The sequence below is a fragment of the Aplysia californica genome, unplaced genomic scaffold (genome assembly GCF_000002075.1).
Source record: "Aplysia californica isolate F4 #8 unplaced genomic scaffold, AplCal3.0 scaffold00088, whole genome shotgun sequence".
NCBI classification, from domain to species: Eukaryota; Metazoa; Mollusca; class Gastropoda; order Aplysiida; family Aplysiidae; genus Aplysia; species Aplysia californica.
In genome coordinates, this window is record NW_004797358.1 from 584,532 (window position 1) to 605,650 (window position 21,119).

The 21,119-nt window shown below is 40.4% G+C and overlaps 1 protein-coding gene across 1 annotated transcript in view; it reads left to right on the top strand.

Annotated features, from left to right (window-relative positions):
* Window positions 1-21,119, top strand: part of LOC101854936 — a gene marked incomplete at both ends in the record, with an annotated part of 275,129 nt that overhangs the window by 82,406 nt on the left and 171,604 nt on the right. The window contains 14 exon segments of the mRNA XM_013080473.1: window positions 867-1,060; window positions 2,122-2,205; window positions 3,558-3,665; window positions 3,962-4,069; window positions 4,403-4,586; window positions 7,353-7,490; window positions 7,841-7,958; window positions 10,625-10,679; window positions 11,280-11,392; window positions 11,709-11,764; window positions 12,134-12,345; window positions 12,738-12,839; window positions 13,332-13,346; window positions 13,642-13,777. Of these exon segments, the coding sequence (XP_012935927.1) occupies window positions 867-1,060; window positions 2,122-2,205; window positions 3,558-3,665; window positions 3,962-4,069; window positions 4,403-4,586; window positions 7,353-7,490; window positions 7,841-7,958; window positions 10,625-10,679; window positions 11,280-11,392; window positions 11,709-11,764; window positions 12,134-12,345; window positions 12,738-12,839; window positions 13,332-13,346; window positions 13,642-13,777 (1,623 nt within the window).

Genomic DNA, 21,119 nt, shown 5'->3' on the forward strand with positions numbered 1-21,119 from the left:
TGTGAGTGTCAGCAGGTACAGAGGAAGTGACAAGAGGCTTTTCCTACCTTATAAAACACTTGTACAGTCCATATAGGCCTATGCATGTAAGCCCATTTGTGTTTACTGCCAACAAATCTTTTTATGCGGCAGATGTGTTCGATCTAGGCCTAGATTTAATCTTCTCTTTGAGCTAAAATCTGAATCTTTCACTTTCAAATGGGGGGAAAATGATGGAAAACATAAAGGGAAGGTACCTCAATAATAATTACAAGATTTTAGGAGTAACTTGCCTTATAATTGGTATCAAAACAACCTCTGTCATAGTCCTTTAAATTCAACGGTCCATAGGCACAGCGCTACTCGGTTCAAGCCCTTAAATTCTACGGGCATGACAGCGATAAGAGGTTAATGGGAGCATGGTAAAAATTAAGAAACCTGAATTACAGAGGGCAGTATGGAAAGACAGAGAGCAAGAAAAAGTGCAAGAAGAATTTTGGAACAGGAGATGAGGGACTGGTTGAGAAGAGGGAGTAGATTGGAACACATAATATTCACAGCATATTCAGAACTTAAGAGACTCTCTGAGATTCTAGCCAGGAGTTTGTTTTGTTGTTTAACTTTACTAAATGACCTATTTTGTTCCTTTCTTGTAACAATGAAGTAAGAAAGGTAAGAAAAAAGTGGGCCAGGTAGTATCAAGGTGCTGCGTGCAGGTGTGAAGGTTTGCTGGGTGTATATTTTGCTGTTTGACATTTTGTGAAAATTAATCAGAGTTGTTGGGAAAAAAGTAGCCTGCTTGTGTTTTGCTGTTTATATTTTCCAAATATTGAACCAGAAAATTGTTGTGCATGACACACATTATGTTTGTGATTGGCCTCCTACAGACCAGGGAGCACTGTGGTCATCATTCGGGTGGATGCAGATGTTGACTGGGTGCAGTATCTGCTAGAGAGATACATCTACAAGTCGTTTCTGGAGCAGCCAGGTTCTATCTCAGTGGATGACACAGTGTACTCGGTTATGTCTGTGAAGATGTATGAAGATGAAAACGATGCTGTGATGGACCAGGGAGCATTGAGTAAGTACATAGTTTACTGATGAGGCTGGAAAGAAATGAGCTTGTTGTGAGCATAGTTTGGAGGAGGGAGGTGGTCCTCTTATGGTCTAGAGGTGTGGAATTCACCTCTCGGTCAATAAAAAACAAAGCAGGTACTATTCCTGTCAAAGACAAACAAGTTTTCATCTCTAAAATGTTCCCCTTTGCTTTCCTCTCGTATTCTCTAGTCCTGTTACTTCATCTGCTCCATCAGCACTTTCTCTCCCCACCCCCCTCCCCCAAACTGGCTCATGCCTCCTCTTTGCTTTTCTTCCCATTACTCCTGACTCTTTCTACAGTTAACCATGGCTCCTTACTGCTGTGTTTCAGCCACACCTCTGATCTTAGGGCATGTAAGAAGATCTAATGCCTTGCCTTTCTGGATAAGGACAAAAAACTCTGGAGGTCTTGTGTTCAAGTTAAGCACATTAAAGATCCCTTATAGATTGATAAGAGTAGGAGGCTACACCCGCCATGCAGGCAACATTCACAATGAACTCTGACCAAAACTGAAGAACCTCTAGTCGGAATAAGATAAATATTGAGAATCTTAGGAATGGGAATGTGGCTGCCTGACTTTATGAAGTAGGAACAAGGGAGCATATTCTCAAAATCAGTTACATTGCAGGTTGAAGAATCAACAGTCAGCCACCCTTGAGATCTAGCAGGTGAACACAAAAAAGAAAGAAGAAGAGCTTAGTTTCGTTTCAATCCAGACTACATTGAAGCCAAATATTGTAGAATTGACCGAGATGAAACTCTTGGGTAGATTGAGAGTGAGATTTTGTCCTACTGTGTATCCTCAGCCGACAGAGTAAGTAGTTTGACTTGTAGTGCCTTTTTCTGTGCTAGGCAGTCAGTTGTGCTTTCTATTAGACAACAGTGACTATTTTCACAGGTAAAAGACAGACTTCATATTGTCGTTTTATAAATTACATTGATAAATTTGTGACTTGCCTTTGTTGATATTTGTGTGAGTAACAAATGAAAAAGTTGGCTATGTATGAAGCAGAGAGTGACTGTCAATGCCCTTTCCATTCCAGAACTGCTCAGTGTTTGCTACATGGGTAACATATGTCCAGAAGGTTCCAGGTGTGTGGCTACTGACTCTCATCCAAAATGTGAAGGTAAGAGCAGAGCAGTGGCGGTGGGTAGTGAAGGGCTCATGGGCTTGAGCCCCCCCCCCCCCCCATCCCCCAACTCTATCCCAAAGCAAATGTAAATAATGAAATAAGCAATTGAAACTGTTATGATTGCACGCAATGAACACAGAGCGATCAACTTGGTGGCTTGCTCGTTTATCCAATCACTGTTGCCGCCGCTTACAACTATAGTAACCTTACAGTCAATCAAATGTCTTTAGGGCTCAGCAAAGGATGAGCCTGTTCCCACGGACCCTCATTAATGATATTTTTCTTGTAAAAAGGTTGAAGACTTTGAAAAAAAAATATCACTGCAAAGAGGGCTCATGCTGTCCTAGCCCTGACAATGGGGTGAAATTTTACGACACACTTTTCCCCAGTAACACAGTTACCTACGCTCCCATTGGACCTTTGTTAGGTGCAGTCTACTTTCCTCTACTACAAGGCCTAATCCAGTTCGTGGAGTGATGTGTATGCATGTTTGTGTGTTTGCCGCTGAGATTTAACTGTTATTAATTACATCAAGCCACTTTTGAGGCAACTTTTTCATCAGATGAAAATTAATTAGAGAAGTTTGGTGGGGAAATAGTTTCGTCCCCAGCATCAGGAAGAATTTAACGTAGAACAAAGAGAAGGAAGACAGAGGTGATTCTTCTCATTTGAATGGTTCTCAAAATGCCATGGCTCACCGTGAGTATTGAAAAATCACTGTTGTTTTGTTCTTATTGCTTTTTGTTTGGTGGTAAAGAAGTGAAAGCAGCCTAAGCCCCACCTAAATTTTGGTCCACCCACTGCCACTGGAGCAGAGGAATAGAAAAAAGTAAACCTGATGCCTTTTTTATCCATTGATCCGTTTATCCCTGGATCCATGTCAGCTTGTATCTACAAGGTGCTGCTGTCTGAACATGCAATCAGTATGTCTTTGTGATCATTTTATGTCCCCTTACTCAAATCATGTCATTTCCCCTCCATTTGCTAATTTTCAGATCTTGTCTTCTCTATCCTTTAAAATCCTTCCCATTGTAACAAATGGGATGTGTGGTGAAGAAATGATTGAAGAGAAAGGGCTTACTTCTCCCTCGATTTGTCAGATGAAAGAAAGTCACTTTGTGCCCCACTATTTACAAAACATAGGTTTTTGCAAGCTGCTGCCCCCCCCCCCCTCCTTTTTTTTCTCCAAAATAATTCCTAAAAAGCTAAACGGCAGCAAAAAGATGACAATACTAGGAGGACGGTGTGTGGGCAACCACAAAAACAAACATGAAAAGTGAAATGTGTGTAGATGTGCAATAATTGTTGATGAAATCCATGACTTTGCTAAATGCCTGTTTCGTCAGTGCCATGTGACTATGGAGAGTTCCGTGAGAGGGATGCAGGCTGTGAGATGTGTCCTAACGGAACCACGACACTGGTCCAAGAAGCAATATCCCGACACATGTGTGTCCGTGAGTAGGCCTACTTATCCGTGTACACTTGTGGTTTTGTTGTTGAAGTGGAAAGTTCTACTGGATTCAGAATCAGCTGCCAGATACATGTAAATCTGTTTATGTTTCTATGTGCTCCCGTCTCTCAGTTTGGTTTTTGCCTGGCAGTATGAGAAAATAGTACTAATGTAAAGTTGCTCCTGACATAGAAAGCCAGATCAACATGCTATTTTTGCAGGACTGGATGGAATAATACGTGCTGTTAGGAAGAAGAGGCATGGATAAATTCAGATTGTTTTCATGTCATATGTCCTCAGGCAACTGTTCATTGGGCCAGGTGTTGAGTCTGGAAACTTTAGAGTGTCAAGACTGCCCAGATGGTTTCTACCCAGACTCTGATCCTCCTGTGTGCTATGTCAACTCCAGTAAGTTCCAAGGCAGTCAATGTTTCCTGAGACTGAGAAATAGACAAAGTAGCCATGACAGTTGTGTAGAACCTGTGTTCCTGTCTTTGGGATTGCATGGATAGCATTCCTCCCCATAGTGCAAGTGTAGAGCTGGCTTTATTTATTCCTTTTACTTTAATAGTACAATACAATTCCTTATCAACATTAAACCCTTTGCCTGATAAAGGAAAGTGGTTTTCTTTGTTTCTGAAATATGCTTTTGACAAAGTATTAGTTTGGATGGGTGGATGATGATGATGAAACCTTTGGATGAACTGACTTGATGGCTGAATGCTTTTCTTGCTCTGACAGCGCTACCTGTTGAAAATCGCAGGATGGACATCCACATGACAGTAACACTTGTGATCAACAGATGTGATGAAGAAAACACTTACTTCAGCAAAGCCAATATCACTCATGGGCTCAAGGACATTGCCAGAGGAATGATCGCTGCAAGATTTTACAAGTACCAGGATTTGTCAAGAACTATATACCTGTGAGTTTGCAGGGGGTTTTTTATGCGAAGATATTCTTTTTGTCTTTTTTTATTTTGGCAAGTTGAACGGGAGGAGCGACCTTCTTGGTCCATTTCCTATGCTTGTTGCCTGAGATCAAATCTAAGTAGGCCTACAAACATAAATTAGGCATACAAAAATCTCTCTTGATACGTGCTTTTAATTTTGCATAGCTACAGCAGTTACTAGATAAATGACCGCCATCTTGAAAATAACCAATGAATTTCAATTCCCTAAGGCTTTCTTATTTATGACCAAATTTGACCAAATTTGGGGAGTGTATACCTGAACCAGTCCCTATCAACGTAACAGCAAGTTCTTTTCAATAAATGTAAAAAAAAAAAGTTGAGAATTTCAAATTTATATAAACCTTTTCTAAGTTTAGGTTGTGTAATCGTTTGCCAATAATGGAAAAGCGTTATTTTTTACATAAGTATCTCTCTGTTACATATATGGCAGTATGCAACATTTCAAAAAGTTATTAAAAAGCCAAATATGCTCTGATGGTCACAATTTTTGGAGACACAAGTGAGTAGTTGTAAGTCCACACACCCATGCACGATTTTTGCTTTTTCCATGAGTACTTTTCATCACAATACACTAAACTATGCTTTAGTAAAATGTGTTCATTAGTTGCTATATTATAAAAAAATACAAAATTACCAGGTAGCTGACCCATAGCTCATTCCAAACAAAAGTCCTAACTTTTTAAAAATCTATTTTTTATATTTCTTTCATTACAAGACTCCTCAACTTAGCGAAGCTGATTGCAACTTTTGCTTCCGCCTTGTTCATGGTGGAAAATCTGCCTAAGAAGCAGCGATATGGCTAAAATGCAGTGCTTGTATTGGTCTCGACTTATATAAAGATTTTAGCACTCTTGAAATGTCCAGGAGGGGTAAAGAATAGGACAGTCTCGAGTGACCGGCCATGATCAACTGAGGCAGATTTTGATGTCGCATCTGCGAAATCGTTTCGTTTCTCAAAAGTAGCAGCTCAAGGCATGCATGGAGTGCGGGAAAATGTTTATGTCATCAGTGTGAGGCGCAGAACAGTAAGTACAGGACTTAAATCAAGAACGCCTTATTAAAGACTGCAATTAACGAAGCCGCAACAACAGCGCCGTCTTCACAGTGCCAAACAGCACAAAGAAAAAATCAGAATCTCTCAGTCATCCAACACGACACTCCTGCCCTTACACTGCCCATTTAGAAAACAACACAGATTCTGGAAGATCATAACATGAATGTCATGGACTGGCCAGTGTACGTACTCGACATGGCTCCAACAGCGCATGTATGGGATGAACCGCAAAGTGTGTTCCGATTTGTGAATCTATAGCTATTGGAAGATTACGCTGCCGCGAAAGTGGGACAGAATTTCTCAACAAAACGTTGAAAATGTTATAAAATCCTTGCGAAGAAGTGTTTTGGTCTGTTTAGATGTTAATGATGGCCAAACAATTTGCTTGTAAAGTTACCTGGCGGTCCGATGCGTCGGGTCTGTCAGGGGGCCCCCGTCCAAGATAGGTGTTGCCTCGTCGTGGTCCTGAGTTCGACTGAATACCTCAGTTGACATCACATTTACTAAGGGTACAAGATCTTTATTGAGCTTCGATTTGTGTTTTTCTGCAAATTTGTTTTAAGGGGGTACGCCGAGAGAATGTATCGAAATCATTTATGTATGTATCAAAATAGTTCACATTTGTTTGAAATTGAATGAACTTAAAAAAACAAACTTCTTTTGATTTATATTCATTTGATACAGACGTGGTCAGACTATGTGAACGAAGTGTTGCGTTTTTAATGGCGTTCAGTATATATGGACGCAAGACGCAAACCAAAGCCCAGAAAGCCTAAATAAATTTCTGTTGGCAGACGACCAATGTCTTATTCATCATGACCAACAAACATGTGAGAAATTCAACATGAAAATAAGCACATCGAAAACAGAAGTTATGAAAGTGAGCCAAAACCATAGTCCCCTGAACATCCATGTCAATAGTAAACAACTGAAACAGGTGAAGAAGTTAAAATATCTTGGCAGCACTTTTGTTGAAAACGGGTCCAAAGACAGAGAAATAGAAATGCAAACACAAAAAGCCAACGCTGTCACCTACCAGCTCGCACCCCTCCTGTCTCATCCAAACATCTCCATGGACACAAAGAGACAGCTTATCACCTCAATATTCATACCAACATTATGTTATCAGTGCCAGACCTGGACAGAGGATAAAGAAGTAAAGTAAAAGTAAGTAAAGACATGTGAACTGCGCGCTAGTCACCATCTCATGTCACCCCCCAGAACAAAAAATTGTCCACAAGCCGAAAATAATACGTAGCGAATGAGTTAAAAGTAGGTGTGTACGACATCGTACAGCTTCATGTATTGTTTTTGTCATTGGTTGTAGACAGAAGCTAGTGTGCATACAGAATTAATGTATTTTCCTTCTGTGCACTATTCTCTTTTTCAGAAATGAATAAATTTCTTCGTATCAATTGAAGTTTTCGGGTCTCAAAGCAATATGCATTAGACTTCAAGTATGTGATGAATGCTTTGCTATTTTTGCTCCTTCTAGAGAAACACTTTTCTCCATTTTGTTTAAACTTAAAATGAGTAAGAGGACAAGGTTTGAAGAAGATTAATTATTCATTGTTAGTTGAAGAGCAGCGTGGTAAAATGTGTCTGTGGCAGTGTTCTTAGTGTCCTTACTAAGAAAGTTATTTGTACAATATGATTCCCCACAGTGGTCTGTGTGAGCCAGAGTGTGTGAACATTCTCTCTGGCCCTCTGAATGAGAAGGAAGTGTGTGTCCCAGACTGTGGAGGGACTACCCCCTGTGACCGTTTCCTGAGCAAAGTCAGTGTACAAGTCTACAATGCCTGGTGAGAAGTGAACCTTTGGTCTTGCAGCTCTCAAGTGACTGGGTAGAAAAAGACTGTGTCTTGTTGCTTTGAGGTGGTTTTGCATCCACTGATATTTTATTAATTTTTATTGAGATAACTGCTGTAAACAAAGACTTTTTCTGTTACCGTGATGTGCTGTTGTGAAAATAATTTCTTTTTCCTTTTTCCATGATGTGATTTTATTGTAATGTTATGTTTTCCTGCTACCTTGAGACGGTTTTGCTGTGTACCAATAATTTTGTCTTTGTTGCCAGGAAGCGGTGTTGCAGTGGACAGACATTGTTTGTATTGGTATGTGGAGTGTAAAGTGTGTGTTTTTCTTCCCGCAGGGAGCTGGCACAGCCATTGATGACATCAGGACATAACCGTAGCAGTGTTGATGTCCTTCTGGAACACTTTTATGACCTGACTCCACTTTACAAAATGTCCTACTCTGAGCCAGAATATGTAAGTAAAATAGCTGTGATGTGCATCTGGCTTTTTTGTTATTATAATATGTATAAACTATAGGGTATGACATAAAGTTTTGGAAGAATGGTTCTTTTAAGACACAGTTTGATGTTTATCGAATTTTATATTTTTGGCTCCATTTAAAAACATATTCCTGCAGGCATTTTACTGAAACAAATTGATGAAAGGAACAAAATATGTAAATTTTCAGTTTCCAGGGACACTCGAGCTTGGAAATCACCAAAGTTAAACAGCCATTTTCTCGCTAATTTTACCTCGGACAACAGACGGGGTCTCTCGTGGCCTAGAGGTTAAGGTGTTGGCCTCTCATTCAATAGGTCCCGAGTTCGAATCCTGATTTTCTTCTCTAAAATTTTCCCCTTTCACATCCTTTCCTGCTCTCTAACAATGTTCTGTCATCTGCTTTCGTTTTCATTTTCTGACCTCACCCCCTCACCTCCTCTGCGCCCTCCTCTGAGGTCCTGACTCTTTCTGCAGCCTTTCTACTGCTTCTCCTTGGCTCCTTCTTACTGCTGTCTTTCAGCCACACGCCTGATCTTATGGCAGGTAAGATCTACACCTAGCCTTCTCAGGCAAGGGCAAAAAGTCTCGGAGGTCCGGTGTGCAAGTTGCGCACTTTAAAGATCCCAATTGGTGGTCCAAGATCGACAAGAGTACGCTCCGGCCGCAACCCGAGCACAATTCAAAATTCCCTACCTATTGAAAATGTTTGGTGTGTCCCGTACGCTCACATGACCTTATGCAGTTGCGAGCGTCGTAAATCACTTGCCCAAAAAAAAGAAAAAAAAAAAAAAAAAGAGAACAGGCGAACCCCCACTTCCTTTAAGTGCAAATATCTCGACTTTTATTCAAGATAGATGGGTACTTAAAAAAAAATCAAACTCAAGGCAAATAGACGGGCTTTAACTCTTCATGTCCGGTGAGCTAGTGGGAGCGGCTCGGCGCGAAGTGGGTTTGGCCGGCGAGCCGCTGACAACGGCTCACTACACTAGCCTTCATTAAGTACACGCGAAAGTAATATTTCACGACATCAACCGAAATTATGGTCGCAAATGCCGAAAATAGGTCTTTTTCTGTCTGTACTTTCATTTTGTAGCGTTTGTGCAGGCGCGTAAGCTAGATTTGATGGCTTGTTTCCAAACAACTGATTTTCTGTGTCTAATTTGTTTGTGTTGGTTAGGGAGATTATCGTGGCTGGAGATTGCTCCTGAAATAAATATAGTGACAGTTTTCTTGTTTGGATTATACTGAGACAAAATTTTCATTCCATTTGGATATTCTAAATCTAGATCTAGATGTTGGATCTTGTTGAGGCTGTATTCAGGTTAGTTCATCGTAATATAGTAGGCCTATATCTATGTGAATGTGACTTATATGTGGTTATTGTAGACCTCATCTTACACCTGGAAACTTCAAAGAATTACTCAAAATTACTTTTGAAAATGTGCATAAAGACACAGTTGTCATAGTTAGGTATATTCGAACAAAACTATAAATGTAAGCCTTTGATTTATTGTATAACAAAGTGTGTATATATAGAAATCTTGATCTAGATCTAGCTGTGTTTACACTTTTCATGCCGAATGTGGGTTGTGATACATTTTTTAATTTTGGTGTATTTCAAAAGAATGGGCTTCAAAGTAGCTACAGCCACCATAGATGTAATCCTAGAATGTATATCAACATTTTTGCTTCTTTACTTTGGCTCTGTGTTCAAGTTTTATAAAGTTACACTCATTTTTGTGTGAACGGTGTTATGTAATATTCGAACATTTTTTTTTGCTAAAGGCCATTTACTTCAATAGTCTATTTTTATTCTTCAATAAAGGCATCTAAAATGAACACCAATAAATACAACTTTCATTTCTGAACACAAACATACCAAAAGTTTTGATGTGGGCCTAGCAGATTGAAAGTTTTATAGACTTTTGTAACCCACCCTACTGCTGTATAGGATCAGTCCCTGGGAGGCTTAGGTCAGAACGAAAATCCTCTACAGACGTGAAGAGTTAAGATAATACCAATAACTCCATCTGCTCAAAAACTGATGAGCGCCTGATTCCTCCACTTGTGTCAGGATGCGATGGAATCAGGCGCTCGTCAGTTTATGGGCATGTGGAGTTACTGGTATCACATTAAAGCTTGTTCGTTTGTCTTGCTTTCTATGAAAAAATGCCTATCTGTATTGAATAGAAGTCAAGATTTTGCCATTGAAGGAGGTTGGGGTGGCCTGGTTTCATAGGCATAGTTGGCGAGAAAATGGTCGCCAGAGTTTGTTGACTTCCATAGCTTGAGAGTACTTTTTGTGCCTTTCATCAACGTTTTTCAGTAATGTCCACCCTCAAATAGACGTAAAGGGTGTTGAGCGGGAAAAAAAAAAAAATCAGTAAAAATTGCCTAATTATGGTAAAAAAGCCGGTTTTGTGGATTTCCATATTTTTGACGAGCACCTGATTCCAACATAATGCCTCACATACGTGAGTTTCCGGTGGAAAGAAGAGGGAAGATGGATGATATTAAATGAAGAATCTGTTGTTTCCACATTGTAGTGTATGGATGTGTATCATATGATGTGCAGGTGCCGTTTACCTTTTAAAATGTTCATGGATGAAATGTTGTTTTTTTTCTTCTCCCACTCACAGGACGGATTTGACGTGCATTTTGAATTTCCCATCAAACCTGAGGTGACATTCGTTGGTAAGTTTCAGATGACTGTTGATGTTGGAATAGATGGCAGAAGAAAGTAATGTTAAGGTATTCCTCTTGAAGTTGATGAAGTGTTTGGCATATTGACTTTTCTGCTATAGTGGTCATCAGTATGATGCGATTGACAAAACCATTATGAATAGCGGGAAAGTGTGCATTGCTTTGTCTTCCAGACTGAATTCCTTTTGCTGTAGTCTGGATTTTTGGTGATCTTGAATTGGTCATTTAGAAAATATTGATGTTGTTCAGATTACATGTTTGTGAATGTTCTTGCAGTGAGGATTAACGTCACCTACTGTATGCAACCTTTCCAGGGATATGCATTTGAACTCATTAGCTGGAGGAAATTTGAAGAGGACATGAGAATAATTTTGTGGAAAATATTTCCTCTAAGCTGGTTGTCCTGTAAACAGGACCCTGTTACAGGGTCTTGGATTTAACCAACAGTGTGTCTTATTAGGGGTTGAGACTTTCGATTTTAAAAAGTTACTGTATCTCATAGTTGAATTGAGTGTTCATTTAAAAAGAAATTAGTATTGAATGTAGAGGTATAGAAGTGCCTAATGATGTATCCCTGACTTCTGGTGACAGACTACGAGGCGCGGCTGGTGTTCTTCAGTGTGGTCCTGGACAAACCTTTCAGTGATATCCGGTATCAGTGGAGTGACACAGCCATCAAACTTGGAGAAAGAATGGGCGAGCTGGTAGGTGAAACTTTGGATTGATTGAAGAATGTGTTAACCTGTGATAGAGCAGATACAATGAGTGATCCGAGAATGACTGAGGGATCTCGAGGTGCTAGATGAAGCTTTCATTTGGAAACAAAAAGGCCCAAGTAAAAGTTTTTGTTTTGAGAAAACATATTAGGGCAGTGGGGTTTTAGAAATATTCGGGAGGACTGGTGGGTGTGGAATAAAGATGTATAGTCTTAGGGGGTAAATGTTATTCTTGGCAATGTGATTTAAATCCCAGATAATGTCATCACTCGCCTAGTTAAAAAATATTTGTTCTTTGTTACAGGCTGCAGATCAATTTGGAGATTTGGGCTATCTTTATGGAAAACTAGATCAGATCAGGTAAGTTTTGGTACCCTTGTGGAGAATGTTTCCGGGGTGTACAATGCATTTGATTTTGGTTGAACAGGCAACACTGTAGCACTGCTTTTGAATCATAAGAAAGGTTATAAGGCTGTGTCCTTTGGGCTCAAAGGTTCGTCCACTTAGAATTGAGTACAGACCATACCCTATTTTAGTTTCCTTGACATGGCATTTGGCTAAGATCTTACTTCTAACACAAGTGGTTAGCCGTGGGGTGTTATGTGGAGACCAGTGTGCTTTCAATTTGACTTTCCCTTTGTTTCTGCGAGTCATGTGTCATTACATAAATATTGTAGTTTAAAATTCAGTGTTCATATTTTCAGCGTTTTACTTTGTGACTTTTTGCAGCGATCATTACGATGAAAACACTGGGGAGACTTACATCATGGTGAATTCTATGGGCGTATTTAAGAATTCCTTTAACAAGACTATGCTTGAAGCCGTGGCATCAAGAATGCTAAGAGCTCATATCTCCTGGGATGGCCAGTTTGGAGAATTCCTGTTCAGAGGCAGACTTGGCCTTTTCCGGACAGCAGAGGATCGACAGAGAGGAGTGCAAGGTGAGTGTTGTGGCAGTCCCCTTCTCATGTGAATACTGCCAGACTGTTGTTGTAGACACTAGTGGAATACTTATTTGTTTCCATGGTAATACTTCCTGGAATGCCAGTGAATGTGCCTGTTTAGAATATGGCTTAACTCTTGGGTATTTTTTCCAATAAAAGCAAGACAAATAAACAAGCTTGAAAATGATATCAACAACTCCATAATACGCTCAAACACTGAGGAGCACTTTATTCCACGACGCCGTGACAGATATGCTTGATTTCTTCCATCTCAAGCTTGCATTCTCTCTAGGTGTAATTATGAAAACATTTTTGTGTGTTGGGTAGAACTGTGGATGTTTTTAATGTTGTTGAAGTATCAATGCTTGTAACAAATTTTTATTTCTCAGCGGTCAGTTGGTGTGATGTCGTGGAGAGTGTGGGTGTGCCAGGTCATTGTGGGAAAGAGTTCACCTGTACAGAGAAGACCGTGTTCAGGAATTGTAGTGGAGGTTTGTGCTTTTCCCTTGTAGGTAGCCATGTTTTAAATGGTGGTGGAAGACTTGACAGCAGAAAGTGTCATTTAGAAAAGTGTCCCTTCAGCTTACCTGCACCATGCTTTGTTTTTATTGGGGATCAAAGCCAGGATACCTGATATGGGCAGTGCAATGAAAGTAGACTAATTAGCCTGAGTATGTAAGGGTGGAAAGGAGATACAGCTGATTATTTCATTTAAAGCAATGTTTCTTAAATCTCAGGTTTTAGAATAAGTTGCCAGGCAATTTTGTCCTATTTATGAGTGGTTGTAAATGTTTGACAGTGCCATTCACATAGGTTAGATGGTATACTGTGGTTGTATCCTTCGAGTGAGAGAGTGAAAATGTTCAAATATTGACTCCATGTGCTCGTTTTTTTTGTTGCATTAATCATGATTGTGTTTGAGATGTCCGAGAACTTTCATCTACTTTAATGATGTATGTTTTGTTCCTTCTCTTTCTCATCAGCTTGGAAAACCTCATGTGAGTATTGGGAGCTGACGTTACAAACTTGTTTGTCTTTAACTGTGGTGTGTATGTGCTAAGAATAAGCAGGATATCTTTTTTGTGATGACGTTTTGTCTATTCATTAACAGTGCTGCTCAAGATGTTCAATATCATCTGAAATACAAAAAAATGTAAACTCTCTTTTTGCGTATGTTATATTGCTATGGATGTCAAACAAAGATAATGAAAAATTGAATGAATGTGACATCATAGTATGTTGTTGCTCTTGGATGTCCCGACATGACCGGTGTTTTCCACCTTTGTTTCACAGTGTTCCTGAGGTTTGAGATAGACAAAGACTTTGATGCCAGTGACAGCTGGGCTGTAGAGGTGGCTGTGAGAGCCAACATTTCGGAGCATCTTGTATCTTTGTACTCGGAGTACCACGTTGCGGTCGTCCATGTGCTGTAAGTCTATAAATATAGATGGATCCAAATGTTTGAGGGAATGAAATGGAGAGACCTGGACTTTACCTTACTTTTGTGTGTATAATGTGAGCACAGTAATGAGAAGCATGAATGTCGGAGGGCACTTTGAAAAGATAGAGAGCAAGAAAAAGTGCAAGAAGAAGATTGAAGCAGGAGATGAGAGACTGGGTGAGGAAAGGGAGGAGACTGGAAGATACAGAAGATTCTCGGCACATTGAGGAGTTAAGAGACTCTCTGAGAATCTAGACTGGAGTTTGTTTTGTTGCGTAATTTTGCTAAGTGAGGTGGTACGTTCCTTTCTTATATCAAATAATGATCTCCAGTATGTTTGTTTTGAGAGAGTATCACTTCCTCTGGAGAATTTTTGGTAAGAACAAAGTGGGAATGGTAATATCAAGGTGTTGGGTGTAGGTGTGAAGGTGTGCTGGGTGTATATTTTGCTAATTGACATTTGTGTAAATGAAGGAGAGTTGATGAAAAAAAATAGGCTGCTTCTGTTTTGCTGTTCATGTTTTCCAAATATTGAAGAACATTGTTGTGAGCATGACACGCACTTTGTTTGTGATTGGCTTCCTACAGACCAGGGAGCACTGTGGTCATCATTCGGGTGGATACAGACTCTGACTGGGTGCAGCATCTGCTAGAGAAATACATCTACAAGTTGTTCCTGGAGCAGCCAGGTTCTATCTCAGTAGATGACACAGTGTACTCGGTTGTGTCTGTGAAGATGTATGAAGATGAAAACGATGCCGTGATGGACCAGGGAGCATTGAGTAAGTACCTAGGTTACTGATGAGGCTGGAAAGAAATGGGCTTGTTATGAACATAGCTTGGATTGAATCAAAACTATTGTGAAGACAAATATTATAGAATGGACTGAAATGAAACTTTTGGGTAGTTAGAGAGTGAGATTTTGTCCTGTTTTGTATCCTCAGCCCACAGAGCCAGTAGTTTGGCATGTAAGGCCTTTTTCCATGCTAATAAGTCTGTTGTGTTGTCCTTTAGACAGGTGAAAGACAAAGAGATTTCATCTTGTGGTTTTAGAAATTACAATGATGAATTTGTGTTTTGCTGAGGTTTTCCAGGCTCATCCTTGATGGTAATTGTATGAGTAGCAAATGAAAATGTTGACAATTTATGTTGCACAGAGTAACTGTCAACTATCTTTCCGTTCCAGAACTACACAATGTATGCTACTGGGGTTATGAATGTCCAGAAGGTTCCAAGTGTGTGGCTACTGACTCTCATCCCATATGTGAAGGTAAAAGAGGAATAGAAAAGAGTAAACCTGTTACCTCATTTGTTCTTTGATCCGTTGTTCCGTTCATCCCTTGATCCATGTCAGCGCATGTATCGACAAAGTGTTGTTATCTGAACGTACCATTAGTATGTATTTCTGTCCTTTTTATGTCCCCTTACTCAAATGACGCGTCTCTCCCTTCATTTGCTAATTTTCAGTTCTTGTCTTTTCCATCTTACTTCTTCCCATGTTTTGTTATATATGGGATATGTGGTGAAAAAATGATTGAAGAGAAATGGCTTACTTGTCCCTTGATTTGTCGGATAAAAGAAGTCAATTTGTACCCCAATATTGATGAAACATGGATTTTTCCATGTCTCCCCCCCCCCCCTCCACAAGAAAAAAAAGCACCAAAAAAACCATGAAAAGTGAAATGTGTGTGGATGTGCCATAAATATAGGAGGAAGCTATGACTTTGCTAAATGCCTGTTTCCTCAGTGCCATGTGACTATGGAGAGTTCCGTGAGAGGGATGCAGGCTGTGATATGTGTCCTAACGGAACCACAACACTGGTACCAGAAGCAGTATCTCAACACATGTGTGTCCGTAAGTGGAAATTTTTGCTACTTATGCTTCTATGTGCTCTTGTCTCATAGTTTGTTTTTTTCCTGGCCAGAAGGTAGAATAGTAGAAATGTTCTGTTACTCTTTACACAGGAATCCAGAAGGACATGTTACTTTTTGCTCTGCAGGGCTGGATGGAATGATTAGTGCTGGTTCAGACTCAACTGCCAGATACATGTACATCTATTTATACTTCTATATTCTCCCATCTACTAGTTAGGTTTTTATTGGCAGTATGGGAAAATAGTACAAATGTGTCATGACGTGATGGAATCAGACGCTCTCCAATTTTTGGGCATATCAAGTTATTGGTATCAACTTATCATTTGTTCATTTGTCTTGTTTTCCATGAAAAGAATTTCCTATCAGTCTTCAATAGAAGTCAAGATACTTTGGATTGAATGAGGTGGGGATAATCTGGTTTCTGAGGTAAAATTTGGGAGAAAATGACCGCCAAAGTTTGGTGACTTACTTAGTTTGAGAGTCTTTGGAAACTGAAAATTTACATTTCTTATACCCTTAATCAATTTTTTTTATTAAAAGCCAAACTGTCGGAAAAATGCCGGTATTTTCAATTAAGTTATTTTGGCAAACACCTGAATACAATGCCTCAATATTGTGAATTTGCTCCTGATATAGAAAGCCAGAAGGACATTTTTTACTTTGCAGGATTGGATGGAATCATACATGCTATTAGGAAGAAGAGGCATGGATAAGTTCTCATTGTTTTCATGTCATGTGTCCTCAGGCAACTGTTCATCAGGCCAGGTGTTGAGTTTGGAAACTTTAGAGTGTCAAGTCTGCCCAGATGGTTTCTACCCAGACTCTGTTCCTCCTGTGTGCTATGTCAATTCCAGTAAGTTCCAAGGCAGTTAATGTTTTCTGAGACTAGGGGAATAGACAAAGTAGCCATGACAGTTATTTTGAACTTGTGTTCCTGTCTTTGGGATTGCATGGATAGCATTCCTCCCCATAGTGCAAGTGTAGAGCTGGCTTTATTTCTTCCTCTTACTTCTATAGTTCAATCGAACCTTTTGTCTTATGTAAGAAAGTGGTTTTCTTTGTTTCTGAAATCTGCTTTTGACAATAGAATAGGTTATATGTGTGAAAGATTCCGATGAAATTTTTGGTTGAACTTGATTGATGGCTGAATGCGCTTTCCTTGCTCTGACAGCGCTACCTGTTGAGAATCGCAGGATGGACATCCACATGACAGTAACACTTGTGACCAACAGATGTGATGAAGAAAACACAAACTTCAGCAAAGCCAATGTCACTCTTGGGCTCAAGGATATTGCGAGAGGAGTGATCTTTGCAAGATTTTACAAGGCATACGATTTGTCAAGAACTATATACTTGTGAGTTTGCAGGGGTTTTTTTATGCAAAGATATTCTTTTTGTTTTGTTTTATTTTGACAAATTTAATGTGGTGTGTTAAAAGTAGGTGTGCACAACATCGTACAGCTTCATGTATTGTTTTTGTCATTAGCTGCAGACAAAACTAGTATGCTCTCAGAATTAACTCATTGATGACGTCCCGGGTCCCGGGACCCGGCGAGGTCAACAAACTCTGAAGATGCGCCGGGTCGCGGGACCTGACAACTTGTACCATTTTTTTTTTGCACCTAAAAGCTAATAGAATCTCAAGGGGAATGACTCCCAGTGTTAGGTAAACCATTTAACTTTATTGTGATTGTATCCCTTTGATCTGCCAAATCCCGCTGACCTGACCTACTTTTTACGTAAACAAGAAACAGCAGAGCTGCTGGATGCTCCTTTCACTACCAATGAAGCGATAGGGATTATTGATTCAGGAGACTATATATCGTCGGCTTTGTGATAAAACCAACTAACCCCAGCGAGGTAAATTTTACAGGAGAAGGAAAAAACTGTTTTATTTCAAAACAAAGGCGTCTAACGATAAATCAATGCTTTAAACACCTATAAAAACACTTTACCGAAAATCTGTAGACCTTTTTTTCCTTTAAAAATTGCTTTTAATGAAACTGTGTGGGTTAGACGGTTATGTCGCTAAAATTTTCCTGGATAAAACCGACCAACCCTCAATTTTGTGGGTTGGCCGGTTTTATCAGGAAGCCACTGCTGGCCTTGAGTTTGGTTGAGTGCAGCCAAGCCACACTTGACGGTAACGTAATTGATCACTTGCTTCAATCGTCAAGATCATTTGTAGAAGAAGAAGAAGAAGAAGAAGAAGAAGAAGAAGAAGAAGAAGAAGAAGAAGAAGAAGAAGAAGAAGAAAAAGAAAAAGAAAAAGAAGAAGAAGAAGAAGAAAAAGAAGAAGAAGAAGAAGAAGAAGAAGAAGAAGAAGAAGAAGAAGAAGAAAAGAAAAAGAAGAAGAAGCAGAAGAAAAAGGAAGAAGAAGGAGGAGGAGGAGGAGGAGGAGGAGGAGGAGGAGGAGGAGGAGGAGGAGGAGGAGGAGGAGGAGGAGGAGGAGGAGGAGGAGGAGGAGGAGGAGGAGGAGGAGGAGGAGGAGGAAGAGGAGGAGGAAGAGGATGAGAAGGGGATGATAAGGAGAAAAAAGATGGAAGAGGAGGAGTAAGAAGAAGAAGAAGAAGAAGGAAGAGGAGGAGGACTATATTATTGCTACCAACATACTATCAGTTGCTGCCATTTCAGTGCTACGGAGTCAATTCGGGCAAAAACAGCAGTCACAAAGTTGAACCTTTAATAGAAGTAGAAGAAGCAGAACACAGCAATGGGTATATTAATTACATTTAAAGTAGAAGAACAGGAGGTTGGAAGGGTAAGGGAGAGCAGCTACAGCAACAACTACAAAAACAACAGTAGTAGCAGCAGCAGCAGTAGGCTTTTAGAATTTATGATCGTGTCTGACACGGTATTATTGGCACTGGGTGGCCATTCAAAGGCCTGGAAAAAAGTAATACTAAGAAAGAAATGAAAGCAGACAGCCACACGAAAGCTCTGCTACCTCAGCAATGGTTTGGGTGAATATTATTATTATTATACAAAAGGACTTTGTGAGTACCAAAGAATGCGCCAACTTTCTTCAAGGTGCGTGGCTTGACAACTACTACTTTATTGAGTTTTCTCGACAATAGAAGAGCATGTCTGTCTAACTCTGTGTCCTATGGCTACAACAAGGCAATACGAGAAAAGTTACCATTGTTTTGAAAGACTCTACAATAATCGAATTTGGCTTGATCGCTTTCAAAACTTCTTACTGAGGCAAAGTTTCATGGTAATTGTGGTAGCATCGTGGTACGACGGCCTCCAACTCCAGTAGATGTTTATACTGGTTGGCAGTTATCTTCAATCTGTCTTTGCAGAGAGGTCCAGCAGTAACCGTCGTACACATGGTGTTCAGCTTTCTTGGTCCTTGCAGCGCCTTCCATCCATCATCAAAGTTCAGATTATACTGAATTTTAAAGACTGGAGTGTACTTTGATGCCTGCAAGTCAGTGACAGTAGAATCGCCTGCTTTTCTCCCTGGACGGATTGTTTAGTGCTCTCCGACCTTTGCGAAATCTTTGAAAAAGCTGTGGTCCAGGTACATAACTTCATAGGGCCTGGGGATGCGTCAGGCTTTGAGCATGATGTTCACGTAGTCCATTGGGATGTACATCAGTGCCTTTTTTAGCGATCAGTCAATAGTGCCATGGACTGAATCCACTTCCATTTGGGTATGGCCCTTGGGGAGAATTTCTGCTCAACTGTGATGTCAAGCTCTTTGACCAGCGAGGCCATTGCACTCACCAGGGTGGCTTTCTGTTTTAGTAGTTGCGCCAATCTCTGCAGATGATGAGGTGGTTGAAGTCAGTCACTTGCAATATCAGTTAGTGAGTCAGACATGATGAAAACTGTTGAAGCCCAGACCAACTTCACTTTCATACCAGACATATCATCTGGCGTCTCTGGTGGCAAGATCCTAAATCGTAAGATTGTGTACAGCCAGTTTTGTTTTATAATATAAGGTGGAAGTCTTTAGGGATGGGGCCAGAAGGACGCACTGGATCTCCAGACAAAGGACACACACAGCCTCCCTGTCCGTCTCCTTCTCTGATCTAGCTGCAGCTTTCCTCATATTCATATTTGAGCTGTGTGTTATGTTTCTGTGGGGTTTCCAGATTTGAACTTTGTACAAATGTCGCACTGGTCTTTCTTGGTTGAAAGTAAACCCACATTGTTTTTCTTGAACTTTTGGCAGAACACTTGATAGCTCAATGGGGCTTTCACCCTCTCTGCAAAGTTCTCCATGTATACTTGATGCAGATCTGACGTTTTCTGGATTGTCATCTGTAGACAGGAGGATATCTTCAAAAGTTTGTAAAAAAATTCCTCTTTATGGAACAACTTGTCATCCTTGGCCCTCTCATGGTGGGCGTGATGTCTTCTGGGGGGGGGGGGGGGGGGGGGGGCTCTTGTTTGTTTGTTTTTTCGGAGAAGACACTTTAAATAAACCAGTGGGTCAGGCCTGTGGTTTTCTTGAAGATTGTTTTACAAACAGGTGTTCTTTGACCATTGACTCTTGTAAGTGGTATTGAAGGCTGTAATTTCTCCTTGGGTTTTCCCTTGCTGTATAAGATCTCTTTTTGTCTATCCTGTTTATCAGAAAGCGTTAAACGCTTTGAAAATTCTATCAAATCCGGAGTGGGGCGGGGACTCAAAACACCTTCTCCACTTGTACATCTCCCTTGTCCGGTCCAGGCTTGACTACGGCTGTCAAGTCTACGGATCGGCAAAACCACACGTCTTAAAAATACTAGATCCAATACAAAACCAAGGACTCCGCCTCGCTCTAGGGGCTTTCCGCACTTCTCCGGTGGAGAGCCTCCAGGCCGAGGCCAACATACCACCACTCTCACTCAGACGCACACAACTCTCACTACAATACGCAGTTAAACAGAGCTCAACACCGGAAAATCCAGCGCACAACAGCATTTTTCAAACAAATCCAGAAACCAGAAACAAATTCCAAAACAACGAAAAACTCATCAAACCTTTCGGCCTCAGAATCCTTGAGGACCTCAAAAACTTACACTTTTCCAAACAAGACATCCAACAAATTCTTTTCCCCGACCTCCCTCCGTGGCACCTCACCAAGGCAAAAGTAGATTTACAGCTGACCACACACAACAAAGAAAGCACAAATACCAAAACTTTTCAAGCAGAATACAAAAAACTAATAGATAAATACCCCGGTGCAGAGCTCATCTTCACGGATGGCTCCAAAAAAGACAATGAAGTGGGCGCCGCAGCCCTATCTCCCAACAATACACACCAGAGGAGACTCCATCGTGAAGCCTCCATTTTCACTGCGGAGGCCACTGCCATTGACATGGCACTGGACTCTGTAGAAAATTCTCCTAACAAATTATTTTTTTAAAAATGTTTTTCAATATCGGAGGTTACGATCCAAATGTACAAATATTATGGAATATATGTAAATAACTGCTCATTTTTCCATATTCTCCTGTTC